General features: G+C 35.9%; 1 protein-coding gene across 1 annotated transcript in view; it reads left to right on the top strand.

Moving 5' to 3' along the window:
• LOC149940529 (UPAR/Ly6 domain-containing protein crok-like) overlaps window positions 1-23,139 on the top strand; it is a 28,740-nt gene extending 5,601 nt beyond the window's left edge. Inside the window, exons 2-3 of the mRNA XM_090178030.1 lie at window positions 17,963-18,121; window positions 19,382-23,139. Coding sequence (XP_090034156.1) covers window positions 17,963-18,121; window positions 19,382-19,605 — 383 coding nt within the window. The 3' untranslated portion in view covers window positions 19,606-23,139. The remainder of the gene's footprint in view (window positions 1-17,962; window positions 18,122-19,381) is intronic.
• Window positions 23,140-23,431: the final 292 nt, after the last annotated feature.

Here is a 23,431-nt window from a genome sequence, read left to right as displayed (position 1 = left end):
TCCGTATTTTTCCGAAAAAAAAAAAAGTTTTCATTCCATGATTAGTCTAATATTATTTGCAAATTTAAATAAAGTGGCAATTTAGCCTCATTTTTTCGAATCTAAAAGTAAAACTAAACCTCTAGACTAGCTTTAAACTGATTAACAATGTAACACTATTAATGTTTAACAGGATGATTTAAAGAATTACAGGAATAGATTTATGGTGAATTCCTTTTACGCTCCCAGAGCACTCTCATATCACATCTCGTGTTTTATTTGTAATTGAGATTCTATTTCTAGATCGATCTGGGAGCAATCCTGGATTGCTTTGAGCGCGGGTAAAAGGAAAAAGCCATTATCTCTGAATTTTCAACGGTTCACAAAAACATTTTGGACGCCCCTAGAAATTGGGCACATTAGGCCTCGGTCCTGGGCTGATTATTCGTAAAATACCCGGGCCTTGACTTCAAGGAAAAAATGATTTAAGTGGAATTTCCAAATTACTGCTTGGTCCATTTTATCAAATCCAGAAAACACGACATTGGATTTAAATGTAAAATGCAAACCGATTCGAATTTTTTAAATTGGCCAAATTAACCTTAAAATATTTCGCTTGATTTAGCTTAAAACTTTAACGACAAATAAATTCGTACAAGTTTTAGGATTTCATAAAACAACCCGCCATTATTATTAGCACGAGTATCAAACAACCGCAACCCTCCCAAAATGTGCTTCGATTGGGTTTCGATCTATTGAGTATATATAATGTTTATACCCATATTTGATTTCCCTCTCAGAAAATATTGATTGACTTAAAATGAAGATTGGCTTATCTTAACCTTGAGAACTTATTTCGTGCTCTAGACGACTATTTATCTTCAGATATCTGAAAATCTAGACCTGAATAACGTGATCAGATAGCCTTTGGAAACACTAATCAAAAGTAATAACTAAATATCAAAGAAATCGATTTTGAAGGTTATGGGGACTAGAGTTTTGGTCATATTTCGTGAAATTCGTGAGAATACCATCTAATATTTCGTTTACGCCAGTATTTTAACAATTGTATCGTTCTAACATCGAAGTGTCATATCAGTTTCGAAGAAATTTAACTGTTTTTAAATGTTAAATGTTTTTAGTGTTAGGTAAGGGAAAGAGAAGTGTAGCTGTAAATATAAGTTTAAAAAGATCTCTTACCAGCGATCAATCAAATTAATGTTTGCTACAGTATATTTGCCAAATAAATAAAACTGGATATCCGCCCAATTAAAATGTAAATCTATATTTCTAAAATGTAATTTACGTCATAAAGTAAGTAGGCATTTTTCCTAATCCGCGCCCTTAGATATTCGTCAATTGAAGAGGGCCGTATTCAAATATATCTATCTAACGAGGGAAGATAAAATACAGGCGTCGATTTGGGTCCCGAGGGAACGAAAATGGGTCATTTCGCGTCCATTAACAGCCAACAACACTACGCTTTTCGTTTCCTTCCAGCCCCTTTCTTTCCCCCTCTTCCACCGGAGATACAAATTTCCGTTTCCCGGAATGGCGCTCGTTGTACGTGTAGCGAGTGATAGGGCTCCCTCCCTTGTTCTTCGTATTCCGTCACATTCTCTAATTACTGCCGGTAATCATCATTACATTGGTCCGGTGTATACGAGTTTGAATTTCCTCTGAAACATAAACGTGTGATAATCGTAATTTAAAACCTTACGGGCAACAACAGAGAACAGTCTTTGCTCAAAATTTCCGTTGGTACTTTTATTTTCTTAGTTGTGCAAGAAACAGTCCAGAACCTCCATCATAATAAAATAGTTCATTTATAAGCAAGAATGTAATTTCTTATATTTAGGAAAAAATACTATGCTAAACCTCATGCTCGAAGACAAAGCTTCTTCCTCTAAAAAAAATTAAATAAATCCGGTATAGCATAGGTTCCCTAAAACTGAAGACTTTTTGGGTTGGCAACTCTCAGCCAGACCGGATTTAACCATTTAGAAAAATCCATGGCTAAACCCGTTTTTTAAAGCATGAAAAGCAAAAAAGCTGTGAAAACAACCGAAACTATCTTTTCTTTAGAATTAGATATGAATAACAAGAGTCTTTCAATAACGAAAGTACGAAACTAAAACTTTCTGATTTGAATAGTTTGAAAAAACATCAACACTAGGAGAAATACATATTAGGGCCTGATATAAGAAGATTTTTTAATGGTGGTTTCATTTTGATTTAACCAATTAAAATCGACGTTTTATCTGGTTAAAACCATAATGGCTTTTCCATTTTGCCCACCCTGCGATTTTCAATTGAAGCGAGCCACGGTGACGTATTCGCTTAGCCACCCCACACGTGCTTGGGAAATATTTGTCTATGATGTCCATGGATCGTTTCAACATCTTCCTCCCTAAGTAAATAAGTACATGTACATAATCATTGATTTTAAATCTATTTAAAGTCATGGCGTTATAATTACAAAATTTAAAATAATAAAGAGTCGAGATACTTCATGACTAAAGTTTTAAAATTTATTTACAATTAAAATAAACACGGCGAGCTTTCGGACCGTGGTCCCTCTTCAAGCCAAAACTTTATTAAAACACAGATTATTCCAAGAATGCATTTGGGTACTTAAAATATGTGAGAATAGCAATAGCCGCTGCATTCATACGCGCATACTTTGCAGTGAAGTTCGTCTGTTTTTTTCTGACACCATATAAGCCGGAATGTCAAACTTTGCTGTCTAATCCCTGTTTCCATGCTGGGAGTCTGTATGCGAGTACTGACACCGTTACACCCTTGCGGTTGGAATTAGTAATTAAAAAAAGCTAATAAATCTAAAAATCAACCTTCCCCTAAAAAGTTACATTATCTGCAAGGTTTTCCTCGTGGGTTTATCAATTTGCCTTTTTGAAAAAGTTAAAGAACGCAACGTGTGGATAGACACTTTAAAATATCAACATTTTCGAATCATTTTCATCTTCACACTGCTAAGTAAATGTTCTTAATCAACTGAAAAATTACACATTTTTTCCACACGAATGCCCGCTCCTTCTTTTCCGTTTTCATTAACTTTTAAAATGAAGCTAAAAAGATAATTATAATCTGGTCTATCACTATCGCATCACACCCTTGTATCAGCCATTTTAATTGGTAACCTGAAAGTTAGTTCAAATGGCTCACGGTGAGAAAGCCACTGCGAGAGCATAGTTGCGAACGTATTAGCAGACAATCATTTCTCGTGAGCTTTCTGATTTAAATAATGTAACTTGCATTTGCTAACCATTTTCCGATGACCAAATCGGACGAAGTAGGTGTTGAGTCATAGTGATTCCTTCAATAACCTGAAATAACAGAAATCGTTAAAATGCACTTTATTTTAAGCCGTTATAAAAAAATGTACGGAGATCCAGTGCCATAGAGCTCTGAAACTTTATTTTTGCGACTAGTTAATCTCTTTTTGATGAAATTCGCAACGAGTCGATAATAGTCCTCAATTCTGCCATATCGAACTTCCTGTTAAATGTTTCGAAAATAGATAAAAAATGTTAATATAAATCAGACCTTTAAATTGTTGAGTGCATTTTACATTTCATTCTGCTAGGTCAGACTGTAGAGGTAAGTCATGTATCCATGCAGATCTCAAACATTATACGATGTATTTACAAGTAGTATTATAACGAAAAAGTATTTATGTCGTAGCAAGTAGCTAAGACTTTGACGTCATTAGGAATGTCCTAGACAGAGATCATGCGGGGAATGCAGTCTACGTGCAATTAGACTACATCTACAACCCCACACATTATCCCTGTCTATTAATTGACTTGTCAATTATTAAATAATTAATTGAAATATAAGGTTTGAGTACTGAATTTATCTAACCAAAAAACGCATTAAACTGATAAACCTATCTCGTAGCATTTTCCATTTCCATCTCTTAGCGTTAAGGTAGCTAAGAATTTAAGAAGAGCAACTCGTTATGTGTGTCGATAGTGACGTCCCACTATACGGTACGAGGGAGGTGCTTCCTTTTTGGGGGCTGATCGAACTCACGGCGGCGGCGTACGATGCGGCGCTGCTCGACTCGATATCGATCACATCGATTGACGGCCCACTTTGTTATTTCTATTTTCGGTGAGCAGTTCCTGTAGGCTGAGCCAGGCCGACTTTAATGGTTTCTGCCGGGCCATTTCTAAAGGCCAAACTGTCTTCTACGTTAATTCAGCTCGCTCCACCGTGAAGTAGTATTTGTTACTATACACAATATACGTCTGGTGCTCGAAAACCATAAGGGCTCGAATCAACCCTTATACTTGTGGTTTTTCGCACTGTCCTCTCTGTCAAGTGTGTTTTCACAACACATCTTGAAAAATGGCAACTCCTTTCGACATACCATCTCGGGAAACGATTTATAAAGATATTTTACTATCGAAAGCACTTTCAAGAGACTTAAATTTATAATAATTAAGCAGATTTTGATTTTTTTTTAAATTCATTCTTAGCTACGATTTTTCACCTAGATAGTCTTAGTTAGGTTTTAGTGATTGAATATATACGACAAATATTAATTTATACATGAATTTGAAGGAAACCTAATATATTTTAAGAAAAGCAGAATTTAGCGAATTGGTGCTAAAGTAATATAAATTTTCATTATTTATAAATAAAATAGGTTAATGCATATTTAACTATAGCTATAACTTTCTTCCTCACATATGTGGCGCCCGCTTAAAAACGGGAAAAAATTGTTCATCGATTGATTTCTCTTCCATTTTTCTGGAAAGTCGTAGTGTAGGTCGCCGAGACATCGGGTCTCAACTTTCGAAACGCGAGCCGGGTCGATAGCACTTTTCCTTTGCACGTCCATCCCAAAAGTACCGTGTGTCGTTTTGTCTTTCTAATGTAGCTGGCCATTTATTTTCAAATTATTCACTAACCGTGCTGTAATTTCTTAATGTCCAGGAATATAGCAAAACATTGAAAATATTTACACTAATACGGTACTTATGAGATTGGGAGACAGCATTCAGCCGCAGTCACAAACTTGTACGTTTTGTGTTCCATACACGAAAAACGTGTTAATCTATAGTAGACCTTAGAGGGCCACAGAGTCATTAGAATTTTGAGGGTGGGTCTACGAAATCATCTTTGCCTGAATCACGTGACGAAATGGGAGGAGATTGCTGACATTCTGGACAAATTTTTTAACCGGTTCTGTGGACCTTTAACTAAAAAGGATCTTGATTTAAATACAGGGTGTTTTTTTTTGCTCGAAAATTTCATTTGTTTCAAAAACTATAATCGCTACAATACTGGAATATTTATGGCTTGTTATTGAAGCTGGGGGATTATGTTTTCTGAAAACTCATCGATTTCTGAAGATACTTTCACAATTTTCAAAATATTATCTTTTCACCACAAGGTGCTAGATCAAATTTGACAAGGAAAAAGTTGTAGAGCGTCATCGAAAAGACCGATTATTCACTGAAAAACACGACTAGAAAATTGACAATCTGGGCAAGTTAAAATACACTTTCCATTCTTTCCGATTACACACTAAGAATGACTTAATCATTCTTTCAAACACCTTTTTCAGAAGTCACTCAGCCGTTTTTTTTATTAAAGCAACGCTTTCTTAAAAATGGGTGTTGAAAAGTAAGTTCATGAAATAATTAAAGAAAGCAGCCATGATATATAATTGGATCGTATATTGGATAATTTACAACAATGGTTAAATTATCCCCCCATCGGCTGCCACACAGGCTTGAGCTCGAACGATCATGTTATCAAACGCACGTTCGATCATTTCTGTGGTTACTTCATGGCATGCATTTATAATTCATTGACGAAGTTCATGAATTTACGTAAACCCTTTCTTTGATAAATCCCCAAAGCAAAATCCAGCGGCGTAAGATCTGGGGACCTTGGTGGCGAATGAACCGCACCATTTCTGTCGATCCAACGTTGAGGGAACTCGTGGTTTAAGGACATGGTCACGCCCCTGTGATAATGAGGCGGGGCACCATCTTGTTGAAACCAAATTCTTGAGCTAAAGGAAGGTCGTCGAAAACCATCACTGGGGATTTCCACACCATCACCAAGTGCAGTTTGAACGCTTAAATGTTTGGGTTGGACTCGTCGCAAATTCCCTCATTGGTCCAGTGTTTTTACCTCGAAATTTCAGAATTATTTGCTTTTCTTACAGAACGAACTTTCAGAAGAAATCGACGACCTTCCTTTAGTTTCAACAAGAGCGTGCCCCGCCTCATTATCACAGGGACGTGATCATGTCCCTAAACCATGAGTTCCCTCAACGTTGGATCGGCAAAAACGGTGCCGTTCATTGGCCACCAAGATCCCCAGATCTTACGCCACTGGATTTTTTCCTTTGGGGATTTATCAAAGAAAGGGTTTACGCAAGGTCAAGAAGAACTTCGTCAATGAATTATAAATGCTTGCCTGAAGTAATCCTAGAAATGATCGTTCGAGCTCAAGCCTGTGTGGCAGCCGATGGGGGATAATTAAACCATTGTTAAAAATGAAAAAAAATTGAAAATAAACTATTATCCTATATACGATCAAATTAAATATCATTGCCATTTTCTTTAATTATTTCATAAACTAAATTGTCAACACCTATTTTTAACGATGCGTTGTTTTAATAAAACCACAAACGAATAAAAATTAAAATATTTTTTGTAAAATAAATAGCTAAGTGACTTCCGAAAAAGGAGTTTGAAATAATTATTAAGTCAATCTTAGTAAAAGTGTACAATCGGAAGGAATTGAAAGTGTATTTTGCCTTGCCCAACATGGCAGTTTTTCAGTGATAAATTGGTCTTTTTTCATGGAATTAACGATATTCGTTCGTTTTCAATGACGCTCTACAACTTTACCCTTGGCAAATTGGATCTAGCACCTAGTGGTGAAAAGATAATATTTTGAAAATTGCGAAAATATTTTCAGAAATCGATGAGTTTTCAGAAAACAGAGTTCCCCGGCAATATTAACGAACCATAAAAATTTCAATATTTTAGCGATTTTAGTTAAAAAAAACACCTTATATTTTAAATTACGCCTCAATCTCGCAAACAAACAGTTCATATGACTAAAACGAGGTACGAAAAGATTTTACGAGATAGCTGGCTTAGGTAAATAAACCTATTCGTACCACCATTTACGCTTTACCATATACTCAGTCATTCGTACCTTCATAGTTTATTCACCATATTTCATTACATTTTATTCGCACTTTTTTCACAAAAATATAGCAGAGTTAACTGAATTGCCTTTAAGGCGCAACTCAAAGGCATAGGCAATTTGCCATTAACACTCAACAGAAGATAGTTCACGCTCAAACGAAGACAATTTTCCCATTCACGCTCAAAAGAAGACATTTAGCACTAGGAAATAGGCCATTCGCACTCAAAGAAGACAACAAGCATAGGCAATATGCCATTCGCACTCAACAGAAGATAGTTAACCATAGGCAATAGACCATTCCCACTCAAAGACGACAATGAGCATATGCAATAGGCCATTCGCACTCAACAGGAGACAACTAGCACTATCTGCTTCACGGGGGACATATCGATGACATTTTACAACGAAAAGCCTTAGGCATAAGGGTAAATTAGACGAGGCGCCAGTGGCGTAGCGTGTATTTCTTCCACCCGGGGCAAACCTAAATTTGCCGTCCCCCCTCCCCCCCCCCTGAAAATTCTGTGATACTATGTTGCTCTGTTGATTTCCAAAGGATTCAAGTCATTTTAAAATTAAAATTTTGTTTCGCGTGTTTTTAGCAACACGAACTCTTTAATGCAATGGTCAATATTAATTTGTACCTCTTGTTCGATTGCCAAGATACCCAGATTTGTTAATCGCAACGTGCACATTGTAGACCATAAATATTTTTTTATAACTTTTCCGATCCACGATCTCGGCCGGCGGCGTTCGTTTCAACTTACCAGGCCGCTGGCCGCCCCCTACATCTGAGCCGCCCGGGGCCATGGCACCCTTTGCCCCTCCCACGCTACGCCACTGCGAGGCGCCCAGTTTTTAAGTATAAACTGAACTGAATTTCTACGTATTTCGTGACGAATGAGCTACATAAAAACAAGTTCAGCAAGCGTAGCTTATTTTATTGAAAGGCCTATTCACCAACAAAAGTAGTTACAATTTTTGACTGTGGAATACCAGCCGCTGCTGCGTTAACACTTAGCTGAATTTTTGTCTGACGCGAGGGTCTCATCTCGTGTTGTCTCGATAAGTAATGGGAGTGGCTGACATCAGCAATAGACGAAGTAGAAAATGGTTGTAATGACATAATCAACAATTCCTTCCTGGGAACAGGGGCGTAGGAACCAGGGGGGAAGGGGGGGCAATGCCCCTCCCTAGAATTTTGCTGGGAGGGGCAACTAATGATATTGCCCCCTCCAACTTTTTGTTTTGTTGAAATCTTCAAAAGGCTGAAATGCTCATTTTAAACGCGTATAAAGCTTATAGAACCACAACTGTGTTTAATTTTCAGTCTTTTCCCGCCAATTCACATAGAAGTAAAAATTACACATGCACTCGGAGAAGCTACACTCCATTAAAAATTCCAAACCATTCTCCAGACCTCTTTTCGTTTCTCTTTGCTCCCTCCAACTTCTAGAACGTTCCTACGCCCCTGCCTGGGAAAGAACGCGAAGTCACGCTCTAAAAACGCCCCACTCAGATCTATTAATTCTCGATTTCTGCACGCTATTAATTAGCTTTTATGGCTAGCTGCAAGCCACCGAGGATAAAAAATATTTTACCAGGTCTTACGTATGACGACAATAAGGCTGTAATTATAATAGACATTTTTTGAAAATAATGGTTTGAATTTATTACGCCTGAAGTAGAGGTTGAGAATAGCTCCTTTGGGAAGAGGATAATTGTTCGCGCTTAAGCTCGAGTGAAAGCTAAATTCATTCGCGTAATTTATGCTAATAGCCGATCGAAAGGCCTCTTCAGGTAGCCTTTCCTATTTAAGAATAAACTCTATCTCAGCTTCTGAGAACAACCCATAAATGTATTCTCTTCTTTGCCAGAAATGTTGCCAGAGTGAGTGAGGGGCTAATAACTTAGAGTATGCCTGTACAGGAAGTAAGCGGATTACGGCGAATGCTTAGCCCCTTGAGATTAAGGCTGATAAATTTCACGCAAATTGTCTTTAGATCTCAAATTAAAAATAATTATTCCTCAAAAATGAAAAGAATTTATAAAATAGTCGTTTATGCTGAAGTAAGAGTTAATTTTCCTTGAGCTTTTGCTGAAATGAAAACAAACAATTGGAAGGCGGTGGTTTCCAGGTATACGTACCTGAAAGTCACGTCTACTCTGGCAATAGATCTCTTCCCCTACGCTGTGAGAGTGGAAGTTAAGACGACACAACAGACTAAATATGACGTTGGGGTAAGTGAGTATTCCCAAGATATGAGGAAGACAATTTCCAGCCACTGACTTTCGAAATTGACCAATTTCGTTTGTGACGTACTTTGGTAGAGGACGTATTATGTTTAGTGAAGTAACATTTCGAAAAACAGAAACGGACTTTTCGGCAACTGTGTTTTTTATTTTGTGTTCCATTTCTTTTCCAATGATTTTACTTTATTTTGAGAAACGACTCGCCGCGCTAGGAATTTATCCCGCTGTCAAATAGTCGTCATCGTTTATTAAATATTATTTTTGACGTTCAAATATCTGAACGCCGCGTAAATTTCTTCTTCTGTATTTTCTTTGTAGAAAATATTATTAGTGCAGTGGTAGTTAAGTTCTGTATATTCTCCTTTATAGTCTCAAGTACGGTGAAAATGTGCGCCTCTACCTCTCTTGATGTAAAAATATTATATATTGTATTGCGCACACGTAGTGTTGGAAATTTGGTGACAAAATCGATATTATTTATCACAAAGTGGTCGAGAGCCGAATTTGGCTCGAAGGAGAGTTTTCGCGTCGAGAGCCATTCTCCCATTGAGTATATAAAAGAAGCAAATACTCATTAAATATTCTAAAACCTAACATTTCCAAAGCCTTGAAAGGATTATAACCTATAGTATTTTTTATACCCCCAAAGAAAATGTCCGACCTTTATTTCGGTTGGAACGTTTGATGAGTACAGAGGAAATATTACAGTTTTTTTTAACATTAGTATATTTGTAATGTAATTTGATACCAAAACAGTAATTATTTACCCTTAAGACGTAGATATGAAATTAAATTTAACTTTATTAGGCCTTTTAATTTTTCGACTTGTCAATTTTAAGTTTTGCACTGAACAAAGGTCAATGACATTAAGTGCCTCTCCCAGCTACTTTATGTAGCGTCAACCGATAGATCTTGTCCTGATGAGTCAGATGGTACGGAACACGTGACATTGCTTTCGTTTAGAAAAGTCGTGGTTCGAAAGTTACGAACTGAAAGGATTCAATGGAAAACGTCCTATTTCAAGTTCTGAAGGACATCGTGGCCTATTCTCTGTGAGCTTCCAAAACATTTGTGTTTCCTATCAATGGTGAACCAAATAAATTATATTCAAAACTTGGCAGATCCAAAATTCTGTTATTTAATCCATATATTTGATGTATAAAATTCAACTTTATTCGGATTTGATAAAACCATTTCATCCAAACGGAATTGGATTCAAAATAAATGTGTCTTGATTCCACTTTGGTTCAAATTTGAACTTTGGATCATATCATTTTCGTAATGGTGTTTTCTAGTTGGACCCCACACAATTTGTCATATTCATCTAAGTCATTCATAAGCTAAAAAACACCATAACTGGTTAAAGGTTCAAAATCGGCGAGTAAACAATATCGGCAAAACACCGAAAAACCGCGCGAATATCAAACTCCATAATAAGGTCAGAGACTTTCAAAAACCATTCAAAAGTCAAAACATTTGATGATCAAAAGTCACGATATATCCTAATTAAATATTAAACAATTTGACTGTCGAAGTGTCAAGCATTATATTAAGTCGATACCTGCGAAGTGTTCGCCAATCACAAACTTATTCGGTCAATATTTATTCATTCTAATTCATAGGCGCCAGCTGGCGAGTGTTTGATAGAATTTGATTTATGAATTATAGTTTCGTGTATTTTTATTGTAGATGGGGCTAGTGCCTCGCTAGTAAAAAAAATCATATGTATTTCATCTAAGCAAAGCTAGTTCCCTAGTAGCAATTTCGGCCTTTATTCTAGCTATACTGTGGATGATCCGCCACTTTACTGAATCGTAATTTTCAAACGACGATGTGAACCTTTACTAAATTTTGGAATCAAAATCACATATAATTTAGCGCGACACCGACTTTTAAAGTAGTTTTAAGCAAATTAAATAATGGCCAAAATTTATACTAGAAAGCAAAGAAATCCAAATTAAACAATTTTTTTTAATTAACGTCCCTCTAGTTTGAGGATTTTCATATTGATCAGATAACCTATCTAGAATGGCCAAATTTATCCTATGAATCAAAGAATACAAAATCAAGTTTAAAACAAACCTCCTTATATCAATTTCATAAGCATTCAAACCGACTTAAGCTTTAGTGTATCTCTGGTTTGAAATTTTGGCTTTTAACAAAAATATTTTAACCGATAGAAAGTTGAAGTGGGCAATTACATTAGCTTCAACTCTCAGAAATATATTTGAGAGTAGATTGATTTAATACGTTTCTGGGTATGGAGTGTTAAAACGATTCATCCTGCTTTGATCTATTAGAACGTTCGTAATGGTGTAATTTTTCGTTTGAAGTTAATCTCGATCGAGTATACGTATTACATTACATATTACCAGATTGTAAGCTAGTGTTTTTTTTTTTTTCAAGAGATTGACACGTATATTCGCTGTCGGTATCCCATTCCAGTGAGCGTGTTTCAAAATGGGTGATAGGTGTGTACACGGAGGCTGGGTGACTTCGCTGTAACGACCTAGATATCCCCATCATCGATTTTCGCTTTCGGGAACCGTACACGCGTATAATGGAACCAGCGCAGTCTCGCCCACACCCAGTGCTCTATAATCCCGCGTAGATTTAAGGCTTTATATTGCATTACTAATAGGCCCGCACATTAAAGCCATTTTATTCCTGTCACTCGGCATATTTTATTAATATTTTATCGCGCGACTTCAATCGGCTGAAGTACTGAATCAAATTTTTATCGAGTCGCCGCTTCAGCCTGTACCGAATAAAGGCTGTCGACCTTAACTACCATACAAGCATCATACACCAAGTATACCCGCAAAATTTTTTATATTTCACGCACCGACCTTTTATTTCGTAATTATCTATATTGAATAATCAAAATAATGATTTATCTAGAAATGAAAATTTCTAATTATATTTGATGGTTTATCAGGATAGTAACGGGATCAATTAATTTCATTTTTGGCTACGTCTATTACTATTTCCGCTCATTACAAAAGACTAATTCGTGAGAGTTGAAACCTTACACGCATACCCTAAATCCAAAACATGCGGAGAGACTAGCGATACCTTCTGTATATCATTCTTCCCTCTCCTTTGCATGCCAAGCTGATGTACGTATGAATCCCAGAATAAGATTAAAGACCTCAATGATACCTTTGGGGCTCATCAATACTGTGTATAGCAATTCTGGCATGTTAACTAACCTCATCGTATACATACACCTACGACGATGTAAACTAGAAAATAGTTACTACTCTTTGATACTGTTCAATAAGCTTTCATATAAACGGTGTCGTATACTGGTAACCAAAGGATAAATAGAAGAAATTTTATATTTTTAAATAATTTTGAGGTTCTAAATATACGTCTTAGGGGCTGTTCACAAATTACGTAACGCAGAAAAACCACTTTTTGGACTCCCCCCCTCCCCCTCGTAACAAAGAGTAACAAATGGAACGACCCCTCTTCTTAAATTACGTAACAAATATCGAACCCCCCCCCCTTAAATTATTATAGTACGTAACAACTAATATGCTGGTAATAAAGTACAATAAGATCAGGTACTAAATTTTATTGTTTGTAATTATCATTTGAAATTACAACTGTATTTTTACGCAACACTTTATACCCATGGGTATGAAATTCTTTTAAACGTGAGTAAACCAATGAAAATACAAATGTTTTTAATAATTGTGACTGTTTCTGAAAATGGAGAAAATTTTATTGTTCGATATTAAAAATAAGATGTGTTACGTAACATTTCAGTAAACCCTCCCTCCCCCCACGTAACATTTCGTAACGCTTGCCAAACCCCCCCCCCCCCCTCCCCCCCCTACCACATTACATAATTTGTGAACAGCCCCTTATTTCTATGCTTCGGCTGTTCAACAAGATGGAAAAGTAATGTAAATGTTCTCAACGTGATAAACGACGGAATTTGTACTTTGTACCAACTCAATTTGTTTGTATTGATTAGGCATACTCAGAAGAACTTTTTTGGTTGAAATCTGACACCATCTTGGAAAATGGTTGATCCCATATGTAATAACTGCGGTAATTTGTAGCGGATTTGGTATAAATCCTACTTCATCTAAGAAGGAAAAAAATCAGTGACTCGTTAAAATAGTTCTATTGCAGATTTAATTAAATTATAGTATAGATTTTCTTTTCTATAACCTTTCGGAGGTGATTCTTCAAATATGAAGGGGCTTCAACAGCCTGTGAATCTCCTTCTATAGATACGTACTTCTCATGCATTAATGTACTAAGAGCTGGAGATTCATTTCTCATATCAGAACTGGGATACGTATTCGGAGGAGAGACAGAAAGTCACGGTACAAAATTGAACCAAATTGTTTAACTCCAAGGAAGGCTTTGTAAATGAAAATAACATGATTTCGATATGAATTTCTATTGCGACGCGGTTCAGTAGCTGAAGACGTGTTCTCTGAGGGTAGTCCCTGTAAGACGCCACCTATGAGTCGTCAAAATTAAAAAGATAGAGTCAATTATTACACAGAAAGTGCGATTCTATATACATTATTTTAATTTCTTAAAGCCATAGAATTGGGTATCTACTTTATTTTATATCTATGTGTAGCCAGATCAATTATTGTCTGGTACTTCGTCATTCTTCTCCAATGAGAGGTAAATTGGAGTTCACAGCTGAATGACTATAATTCCCTACACTCTAAAACTATAGGGCAACGTTTTTAATTGTGGTCATGCACTGTAGATAGTTCAAAAGGATATTAAACCCTCAGTGGGCAAAGGCAAGTCACGTAATATTTGTTGATAGAAAGCAATCTGGAAAATTAATAAAGTGCTAATTTACAGTCAGGTTTGATTGATGGAAATGGTAGCCATTTCAATGACAAATGTTTTCTAGAAATAATTAGTTACGTCATGCCATGTGGGCAATGCAATAGCTATTCTGGTTTATTTTTCCATAAAATATGGTTTCTTACAGTTCAACTAAAATTTGTCTAAATCCAAGAGGTATTTTAATTATAGATGTAAATAAAATTTGTTACAAATATCTTTCAGGATTGATATTTTAGTCCCTCGCAGAATAGCGTGAAAAATAGTGAAAATAAGGCGAAGCATACAGATAAGGTGCCATAGTCTTACGAGGTTCATTACCACTGGCTAAAACACGTTATATCTTATTTAATTTTCACGTCGCCGCTCGCCGTCTAGAGTTTTTCACCAGTGAAAACCGGCCTTTAAAGTGACACGGGGACTTTTATGTCCAGAGTAAACTGGGTCATTATTCACGTACGAAGTGAAATATGATGTTGTACCGGTAGAGAGTATACGATCGGCTGGCGAGGACAAGTCTAGCTGTTTCTGAATAACAACGAGCTGCGCCGAATCGATACGAGCTCCTATAAATAGAAGACCGCGGTGGCCTGGCCCGAGGACGGACAGTATTAACGACGGTTTCGAATCGCAAGACGCGTTCACAATGGACCGGAGGGGGGGGGGGGGGGAATAAAAAAAAGTACGTGCGTGAGAAAAAGAGAGGTCATAGTGCAGCCACCGTCACTGCGCCATATTGCAGCCGCTCGAGCATCCTGTTTGGTGACGTTTTTCTGACGTATCTCAACTATATGGGCGAGGAGCATTCTCCCATTATTTTTTCATCGGTGTACGGGACACTGCAATTCGCGACGAAAGGGTAAAATAAGATTGTATTTCATTGGGAGAATCGCGGTACTTAAGCACGTACGATTTCAAGACTTAGAAATGGCTTAGAATAAAACCCTTTATTTGCCAAATTTGACAACAATATGTGTTTAACCTCATCATTCGCAACATATTCAATTAGACTTAGACCATATATGGTTTTTCATGACCAAAATATAGAATTTGCCTACACATTCGGAGGGGGGGGGGGCGTGCCTCTGTGCCACTCTGGCTACGCCTCTGAATATAGTTTAAGATTTAAAGATTGCAAAAATCATTTAATTAGGGCAATAGTGTAGGTCATCTAATTTCACATTGTCTAAGTGTCTGCCTTCTATCATAAGCCACATTACATTTTATATTTGTAGATCGAGGGGCAGGTCACTTCCATTTTTGTTGCGTCTTAATCATAGTAAAATGATTAAATCAGAGTAATCGTGATTAAATCAAGGTTTTAATCAGATTTAATCATTTTAATCAGATTTAATCACGATTTAATCAATATAATCGGTCGAATCGATATTTTATTAGTAAAATCAAAACTTAAGTACGATAATTTAATATTAATTATTAATATTGATAGTTCTATCGCAATTGTGTTTAATTTAAATGATTCGAAAAATAACTTATCACATTTTATTTGAAACATCCGAAAACAACACAGCTTTGTTACAAGTTATCACAATTTAGTAACTTTTTTTTTGGAATTCTTACCATCACATTTCTTCAGAGATTTAAGGAAACATTTTACATTATCGTTTAATCCGAGTGAAAATCGCGAAACGAGATCGCGGTAAACGTGGGCCTCGACGTCGGCAGTAAATCGAGCGCGGTAAATACAAAATGATAATTCTAATCACTTATTAGATTATTCTTATCCACTGGTTATAATTATGCACAATTATAATCATTCGAATCACCAATAAACTCATTCTGATTCTTGTTCTAATTTCTAATCGCGATTTAATTATACTAATCACGATTTAATCATTTTAATCAGATTTCATCATTTCAATCAGATTTCATCATTTTAATCAGATTTCATCATTTCAATCAGATTTCATCATTTCAATCAGGATTTAATCATTTTAATCAGATTTCATCATTTAATCATGATTAAATCAGATTTAAACATTCTAATCATGATTAAACGTGATTTAATCAACATAATCGTGATTAAATTGAATTTAATCAAAATAATCACGATTAAATCGGTTTTAATCTTTCGAGGGGTGCGTCGTTAATCAAGGAAGTGACCTGCCCCTCGTTGTAGATCCAATTTTAACAATATTTCATTTACGTTCATAATTTTAATACTCTGGGAAAGGCAACTTTGAAGTCCGCGTTTTAAAGTGATTGATTTAAAAATTATTAAAACAATAAACCTATTTCCACCAAGTTACCTAACTTATGGGAAATTTCTACTTAAATTTTAGTTTTATTTGAATTTCTTTAAATTGACAACAAGCCATCCCTAATTGTCTTGTTTATATAAACACTTTTGGGTTTTATTTTTGTAACCATCATTTTTTCGCTTAGCAGGCGAAACGAGTAGTGGGCTTTTAGGGTTCAAAAACTTGGTGTAGTCGTTTGACCATGAATAGAAACCGTAGGTAATCAGAGAATTAGTCGATCTCACTGCGTATCATGGGGACTAGCAAACGTGGTACCATCCCTAGAGCTATTGCTGAACTATTAATTAGAAACTATCGTCTTCTAAATTGTGGTTCAGCAAGGAATCTTTCTGTCAAAATTGTGTCTTCTATGATGTTAATTTTTTGTAAGTTGAATATCTAATTATAAATTTCGATATACCTAGAATCGACTAGATAAAAATTACAAAATCGTTGAATTCGGATAATCTTTAATTTTTTTAAATCAGCAATCTAGGTATTGAAATATTTATAAAGAACTATGTACGGTATAGAAAATGTTAAACTTTATATAGCCTTCTACTATAATTTGTAGAATGTTTTAAGGGTAGTAGTAAGTAAATCAAACAGAATAGATATAAGAAATATAATTCCACCTTTTGGTATGTTAGTTTTACTAACTTCCGGTAATTTATATATTACCCATAGGAAATGATTAAAAATCTAAAACGAAATGGATTACATTTAAATATTCAGATCCAGCGACAATGAAGTTATTTCTAGCACGGGAAACTAGTAAAATTCAAACGCCAGTTGAGCCCAAATTTAATTACTTTCTAAACCCGTAATGTTCATACTGAAATAAAACAATACTGTACCAAAGCAACTTAAGAATTTCACTTTGAAAGATTACAACCATAATAAATTTTTGCAAGCATTTTTATTTTAGCAAAGGTCCCCATCATTTGGTTGTACTCACAAATTTATATGGCGGGAAATAGTTTTTCGGTAATATCTACGTTTGTGTTAAATTTAGAGCTATACAATCTATTACAATATTAAAGGCTAGGCTATTCCCTACAACAAAGTTACAAAACTTCTACGAAAGTTTAGATTATCGTACGAGAATTTTTTCTGGCGCAATCTCAATTTGAATGTTTATCTAAAACGTGCCTTAATAAACGCGTTTCAATAACCGTACTGCCATCTATTAGCTTTATATATAGCTATTAGAATGTTCCTTTTTCATAACAACGTGAAGCCTGAACTGACCTCATTCGTCACGGAGGTCACGCTGAGGTATGAGGTTAAAGTACCGGGTTTGAAATTGTTCTTAAATTTGATCAATTTTTGTCTAAAGTTACTAGTCTATTTAACTAGAGTGTAAACCTGTTATGTTCATACCACAATAGAAGCCAATATCTTAACAATAGTGTGAATATGTGCGTATTTTGTAGGCACGGCGATTATGTGCTGGGAGTGCAATTCTCGATACGACCCCGACTGTCGAGATCCGTTCAACAACCACACAATCGCTCTCGCAGATTGCAATCAAAGGAAGCTTGCTCTCAGTCCCGAAGAACCGGCGAGTATTTGTCGAAAAATTGTACAAAAAAGTAAGTTCAATTTTGTGAAAAATCTAATTTTTTTAAATAGCGGATTACTGGTGAGAATGCAATCGTAAACGAAAACTATAATTATTTTACGTATCGGTTTTGACGTACATTTTGAAACGTAAATGTTTCTTCCATTTAAAATGTACCGCAGCGCCATCTCAAAGCCAGATTTGAAACTAGATAATATTAATAGCGAAAAATAATAAAATTGGCTTCCAAAAACACCACTTGACTGGAGTGTCTTTACGAATGAGAGTTTCCTCTGTAGTTTACGTAAATATTGTAACGATTACATTTCAGTTTCATTTTCCGTTGCATTTTTTTCGTTTTATACGCCTGAAAAGAGCCTCTCAGGTTTTTAATTACATTCTAGAAGTTTTTGTGACGGGTTTCAATACATAGCGTGGTTCGTTTACCTTAAGAGTTAGATTATTAACGCCACTATTTACCACGCGCCAAAAATTACCCGGTGTTTACCCTTTCCTGTCAGTTCCCATTCACCCATGCACGCGCAATTAAAAGTTGGTGTTTATAGTGGGAGATTGTATATCTAGCCCATAGACCTATATCAATTAAGGGCCCCCTTGAAGCTCTGGTCTCAATCAAGTGGGATGTTCTCATTTGAATGGTATCTCTCACCTTTTCTTGATAAGTTACTTATTTGCTCAAGTAACGCAGTGAATGGTTAAGGGGCCACACCGGCGTTTTAAAAATCAGGGGGGGGGGATAAGTAGGTCCTCCCTTTCAGTACCTAGTGATAGCAAATGCAACCAAAAATATTCAGGGATTTTACCAGCCCTAATTCCGTAGATCGCGTGGAAAAGAAATAAAAATCAAATGCATGGTCCACAATTACATTTGATTTTTATTTCTTTAACTTTAAGACGTTGACGTCCCTAAATAAAAATAAATAAATAATAATCAGCTAGGCACCACCTTAGGCACTCTAGCTCAATCACGCCACTAATGGCGAAAATGTATTCTTAAATTAAAAGGAATTAAAAGTCATTAGATGATTTTGACCTAGGGTGGTGCCTTCTGTGTTAGCCTGGCGGATTATTATCCCATTCTAAAAAAATGAAAAACCTGTATACACAAACATACGCTTTTTAACAACCAGCCCTTATGTCTAAGTGACGAGATAATAATAAAGAACCTAGGCTTTGTACGCTCCCAAGTGAATTGTCGAATCGGTTTTATCGCAGGGCCTACTTCTCTAAACGAGCCACTTGCCTAACTATCTGGTTTTCCGCTTTCCAGTCTCAGACGAGTATCGATACATTCGTGGATGCGGTTGGTTCAAGGAGGAGAAAGAAGGTCAAGACTGTATAAAAAGAGCGGGTACCTTCCACGTGCAAGTGCAGTATTGCCAGTGCCACACCGACGGATGCAATTCCGCTCCATCTAGCGTTCCCGAGAGTTGGCTCCCGACGTTGGTAGCGCTGCTGTCAGCCCTCTACCCCTTACGAAAAGTCATCAAATAAACAGGACCTTCTCCACAAACAACACACAGGCGCGACGGACTAGTGATCCTTTAAGGTGGCAAACCGATCTTCGTCAGCGGCTTGCCACCTTCATCGAAAACGAGCCCGAATCCCCGATGCGTAGAAACGTAAATATATATAAATATCGAAATAAAGACGAAAAATTTAAAAACGCAAGCTGTACGGACTTAAATATGGAAATGAAAAAAAAAACATATATTAAGAACTGTTCGAATGAAGATTATACATTGACACCTAAAAAAGACGTTTCATTTTTGTAGGTTTCTGAATAGAGCGTGCTGGTTTGTTTCCGTTTTCGCTCTTCGTAGAGTTTGAATATGTTCAGTCTGCCCGTTTCGATTAATTACGGAAGCGAGACATTCAATGAAATCGCCGATCGTTTTAGAGACAATTAAATACATAGGCATTACGCGCATTTTTTAATACCGATCCTGTTTTTTCGTTAACGTCTTTCCGTCACAGTTTGATAATTGCCGATAGAATCGTTTGTCCTCGATCACAAGCATCATCGAAAAACTTCAACCGAAACAGTTAATAAGTTATATCCGCGCTAAACAACTGTCAAACAATTATTGGCATAAATCGACATAAATTGCACGTGAAGTAGGTAATGTACGAAAGGAAAGCTGATTTCCTTTCCAATCAATATAATACAAAATAGTACCCGGTAGTACTACGTGTAGATAGTTATATAACTCCTTCAGTTATAGTCGAAGTAAATCCGTGGCCCATTCACCTAGACGAGAGATATATATTAGTTGATCAACAAAAATTCGAGAAACAAATTATATATAAAGTAGTTAGATTTCAATCTATACACTAACAAAAACAAAATATAGTTTCTCCAGAATTTAATCCCCAAATACCCTACAATTAAAACGCTGCTATTAAAACAAAAGCAATGCGTGTAACTATAAATATACACGATGCGTACTTTATAAGAATAAGAGGGCGAGATCGTAGTAGCGGCGTCGTATTGTACAAAAATGCCACGCGTATTACAACATATAGATGATATTCTGAGATAAAACAAGTCACTTCTTTATAAGGCGTGAATCCATAATTATTAAAATAATAAATATTACTTTCGTTTACAAAAAAATATATATATTCAACGATTTCCAGCGCGCGAATATGACGTGTAAATATCGAAAGAGGAATAAAAAATAAAAATAAAAATCATATTAAGTTTAATTTGAAATAGAAGAAGTCGGGTTTTACTTTCAAATGGCTTTTATGGGTACTAGGTGTAAAATCCCGCGGTCGTCATTGTAAATGTGAGAACGATCCGTGTCCCTCGAGCGATACGAAAAAGCATCCCTTACGAAACTCGGTTTACCGAAATATTGCTGAGAAAACATATTCGTGCTCGAAAAGAAATCCGCGTGTATACAGAAAAACCAAACGACGTAATTATAAACGTAGTTGTCTTGTAGCTAGGCTATGTAGGTGCTGTTCAAACAGAGCTAATCAGAGTTTACGTGGTAAATATGAGCCCCGCACCTGTGAGAGTGATAGTTCAAATCGGTGTAATTAAACCCTCTAAAACTCTTCTTTGTAGAGAACGTGTATTCTTTTTATAGTGTTTAAATCGAGTGCCACCCTCCCGCCTTTGTAAAATCGTAATATTTCGACATATTTTTAGAGAAAGAGGTAAAAGCTATATACTCTAAATTTACACACTGCCAATTAGTATACTCTTGTAAACGTTACCCCCAAAAGTTTCCCCAACCCCGAAAATTTGTAGAGCCAAAAACATTTTTACCAAATTTTGTAAGGGATGCTTGTTGGGATGGGATTTAACAATCGGCTAAAAAAGAGGCGGTCCCCAAACGGGACGACCAACCGCGAATTGCTTCGTTAAAATATAGACACTGTAATACTCATTTTTAAACATCTCACGTTCCTTTTACGTGTAACGTTAATTTCATAAAATAACAGTGTTTTCTCTCGTTGTAAGTGGTTCTTTCGGCTGTCTAACACCGCTTCTAGGGAAAAATGAGAACTGAAAACGCAAAATACACGAGACAAATATGAAATATACATAAATATATCTCTTTAAGTGTTGTGCACTAGCCGATTTCTATGATTTTTGAACATTATCGGAAAGGCCCTTTGTATGTCGGTGGAAGGTGGTGGTTTTTCTCGGGGTTTGTTACGATTGATCTTGTATCAATTTATAATTCGCTTAAGCTTCTATGACTATCGTTCGTAGCGTCGGCATCGTTCATTTACCCGTTAGCATAACGCGACACGTAAAACCAAATATTCAAAATCTACTTGTATATTTTCCCCGTAGAGCATTTTACCAATCTCGTAGTCGTTACGCCTGATTGTTTTATCTCTTTGCTAAACGAAATAATACGGATTTCTACAATCGTGTAAGACGCAATAACTAAAGACCGTCGACAGACGACGCGATTTTTTCGTGAAAAGCTTAAATTTTGGTACGTTTCCAGGTTCGAGGTAATTTGCCAAAATACGAATATAAAAAATATATATCTAAGTTAAATGTTAAACGCGTAGAGTTATTTGTTCCGAATTTAATTTATCCACCGCGAGAGCACATTTCCTCATCTTTTGTAACGGATCCCACGGTTAAACGAAGGTTTGGACGTGAATAAAGAATTTTACGCAGTATTTCTATACATTAGGTGGATTATGACACACACCTTTTCTAGTCAAATGACTTGAACGTTTCTTCTTTAAACTAATTCAAAGGTGTTCGTTAGTCGCTAGATGAAACGAAAATCAAATTCATTCCGAATCATTCACGAGCGTATCTCTGTAGCACAATAACTGTCTCGCGTAAATTTGAGGTGTTCCTCTTTCGAAATGGGCAGCTCAAAACATTTTTAATGAGTTCTCTCTCAATCAGTTCATTAAAATTCTCAAATTAGTCGCTCATTTGTCATCGGAAATAATTGACGAAAATCTAATTTATCTTAAACTATTCCACTCTGAATTTATAAAAACAAAGAATACAATCTTAATCATTAACGAAAGAAGCGAATAAAAGAAACTAATTTAATAATAAACTAATAATTCGTTATTTAATGAGGAACATCTCCGTATAAAAAAGCGAATTTGGTGTGTGCGTAATTCAGTGTTGAATGCTTGGAGCCAAATGAAATTTAGTTTTGTCATCACAAGCATCAACGACTCAGTATATTCCTATGCCTAACGCCATATTATAAATAAATAAATAAAAAATAAAAATATATACAACATCAAATAGCGTAAATGAAAATAAGCACTGTAGATATAAGTTGTACGTGTCATGACCTTTACTACTTAAAAATAACTCTTCTAGATTTTTTGTGGTTATCCGTTGTATACTGTTTCGAAATCCTAAACTTTTAGGTGCCGTTACTTTGGTTCGACGTGTTCTTTCTAAAATCGAGTGTAAAATAGTGCATACAATAATTACTAAAAAAAAATGTGCTCTTTTTTGTAAAATGAACGAATAGTTTGTAATTGTACCATAAAGGCTGGCTGAAATAAAACAAGATAAGCAACGTTACTTCCTTCGACTCTCACATTTATTTACTAACAAGATTCTTTAAAAGACAAACAGCTGAAGCAGTCTAAAATTCTATGAGAAAAACATGATGGCTTGTAGGTACAACGAATATTTTGCACGTGTCATTCTCCTGGTTGTGCCTTGTTTACGGTTTAATTTACAATACTCATATTACTCATTACTAAGCCTAAGCTTTGTTGTTGACTTATACTGACAAAGTGCTATAATTTGCGAACTTTAGTTAAGGTTATTATTTACAACATGAAAAAAGAAGCAAATTAC

Source organism: Leiobunum rupestre, chromosome 6, assembly GCF_980474605.1.
Source record: "Leiobunum rupestre chromosome 6, qqLeiRupe1.1.hap1, whole genome shotgun sequence".
NCBI lineage: Eukaryota > Metazoa > Arthropoda > Arachnida > Opiliones > Sclerosomatidae > Leiobunum > Leiobunum rupestre.
The sequence above is the reverse complement of the archived record's forward strand: the minus strand, read 5'-3'. Positions and strand labels throughout refer to the sequence as shown.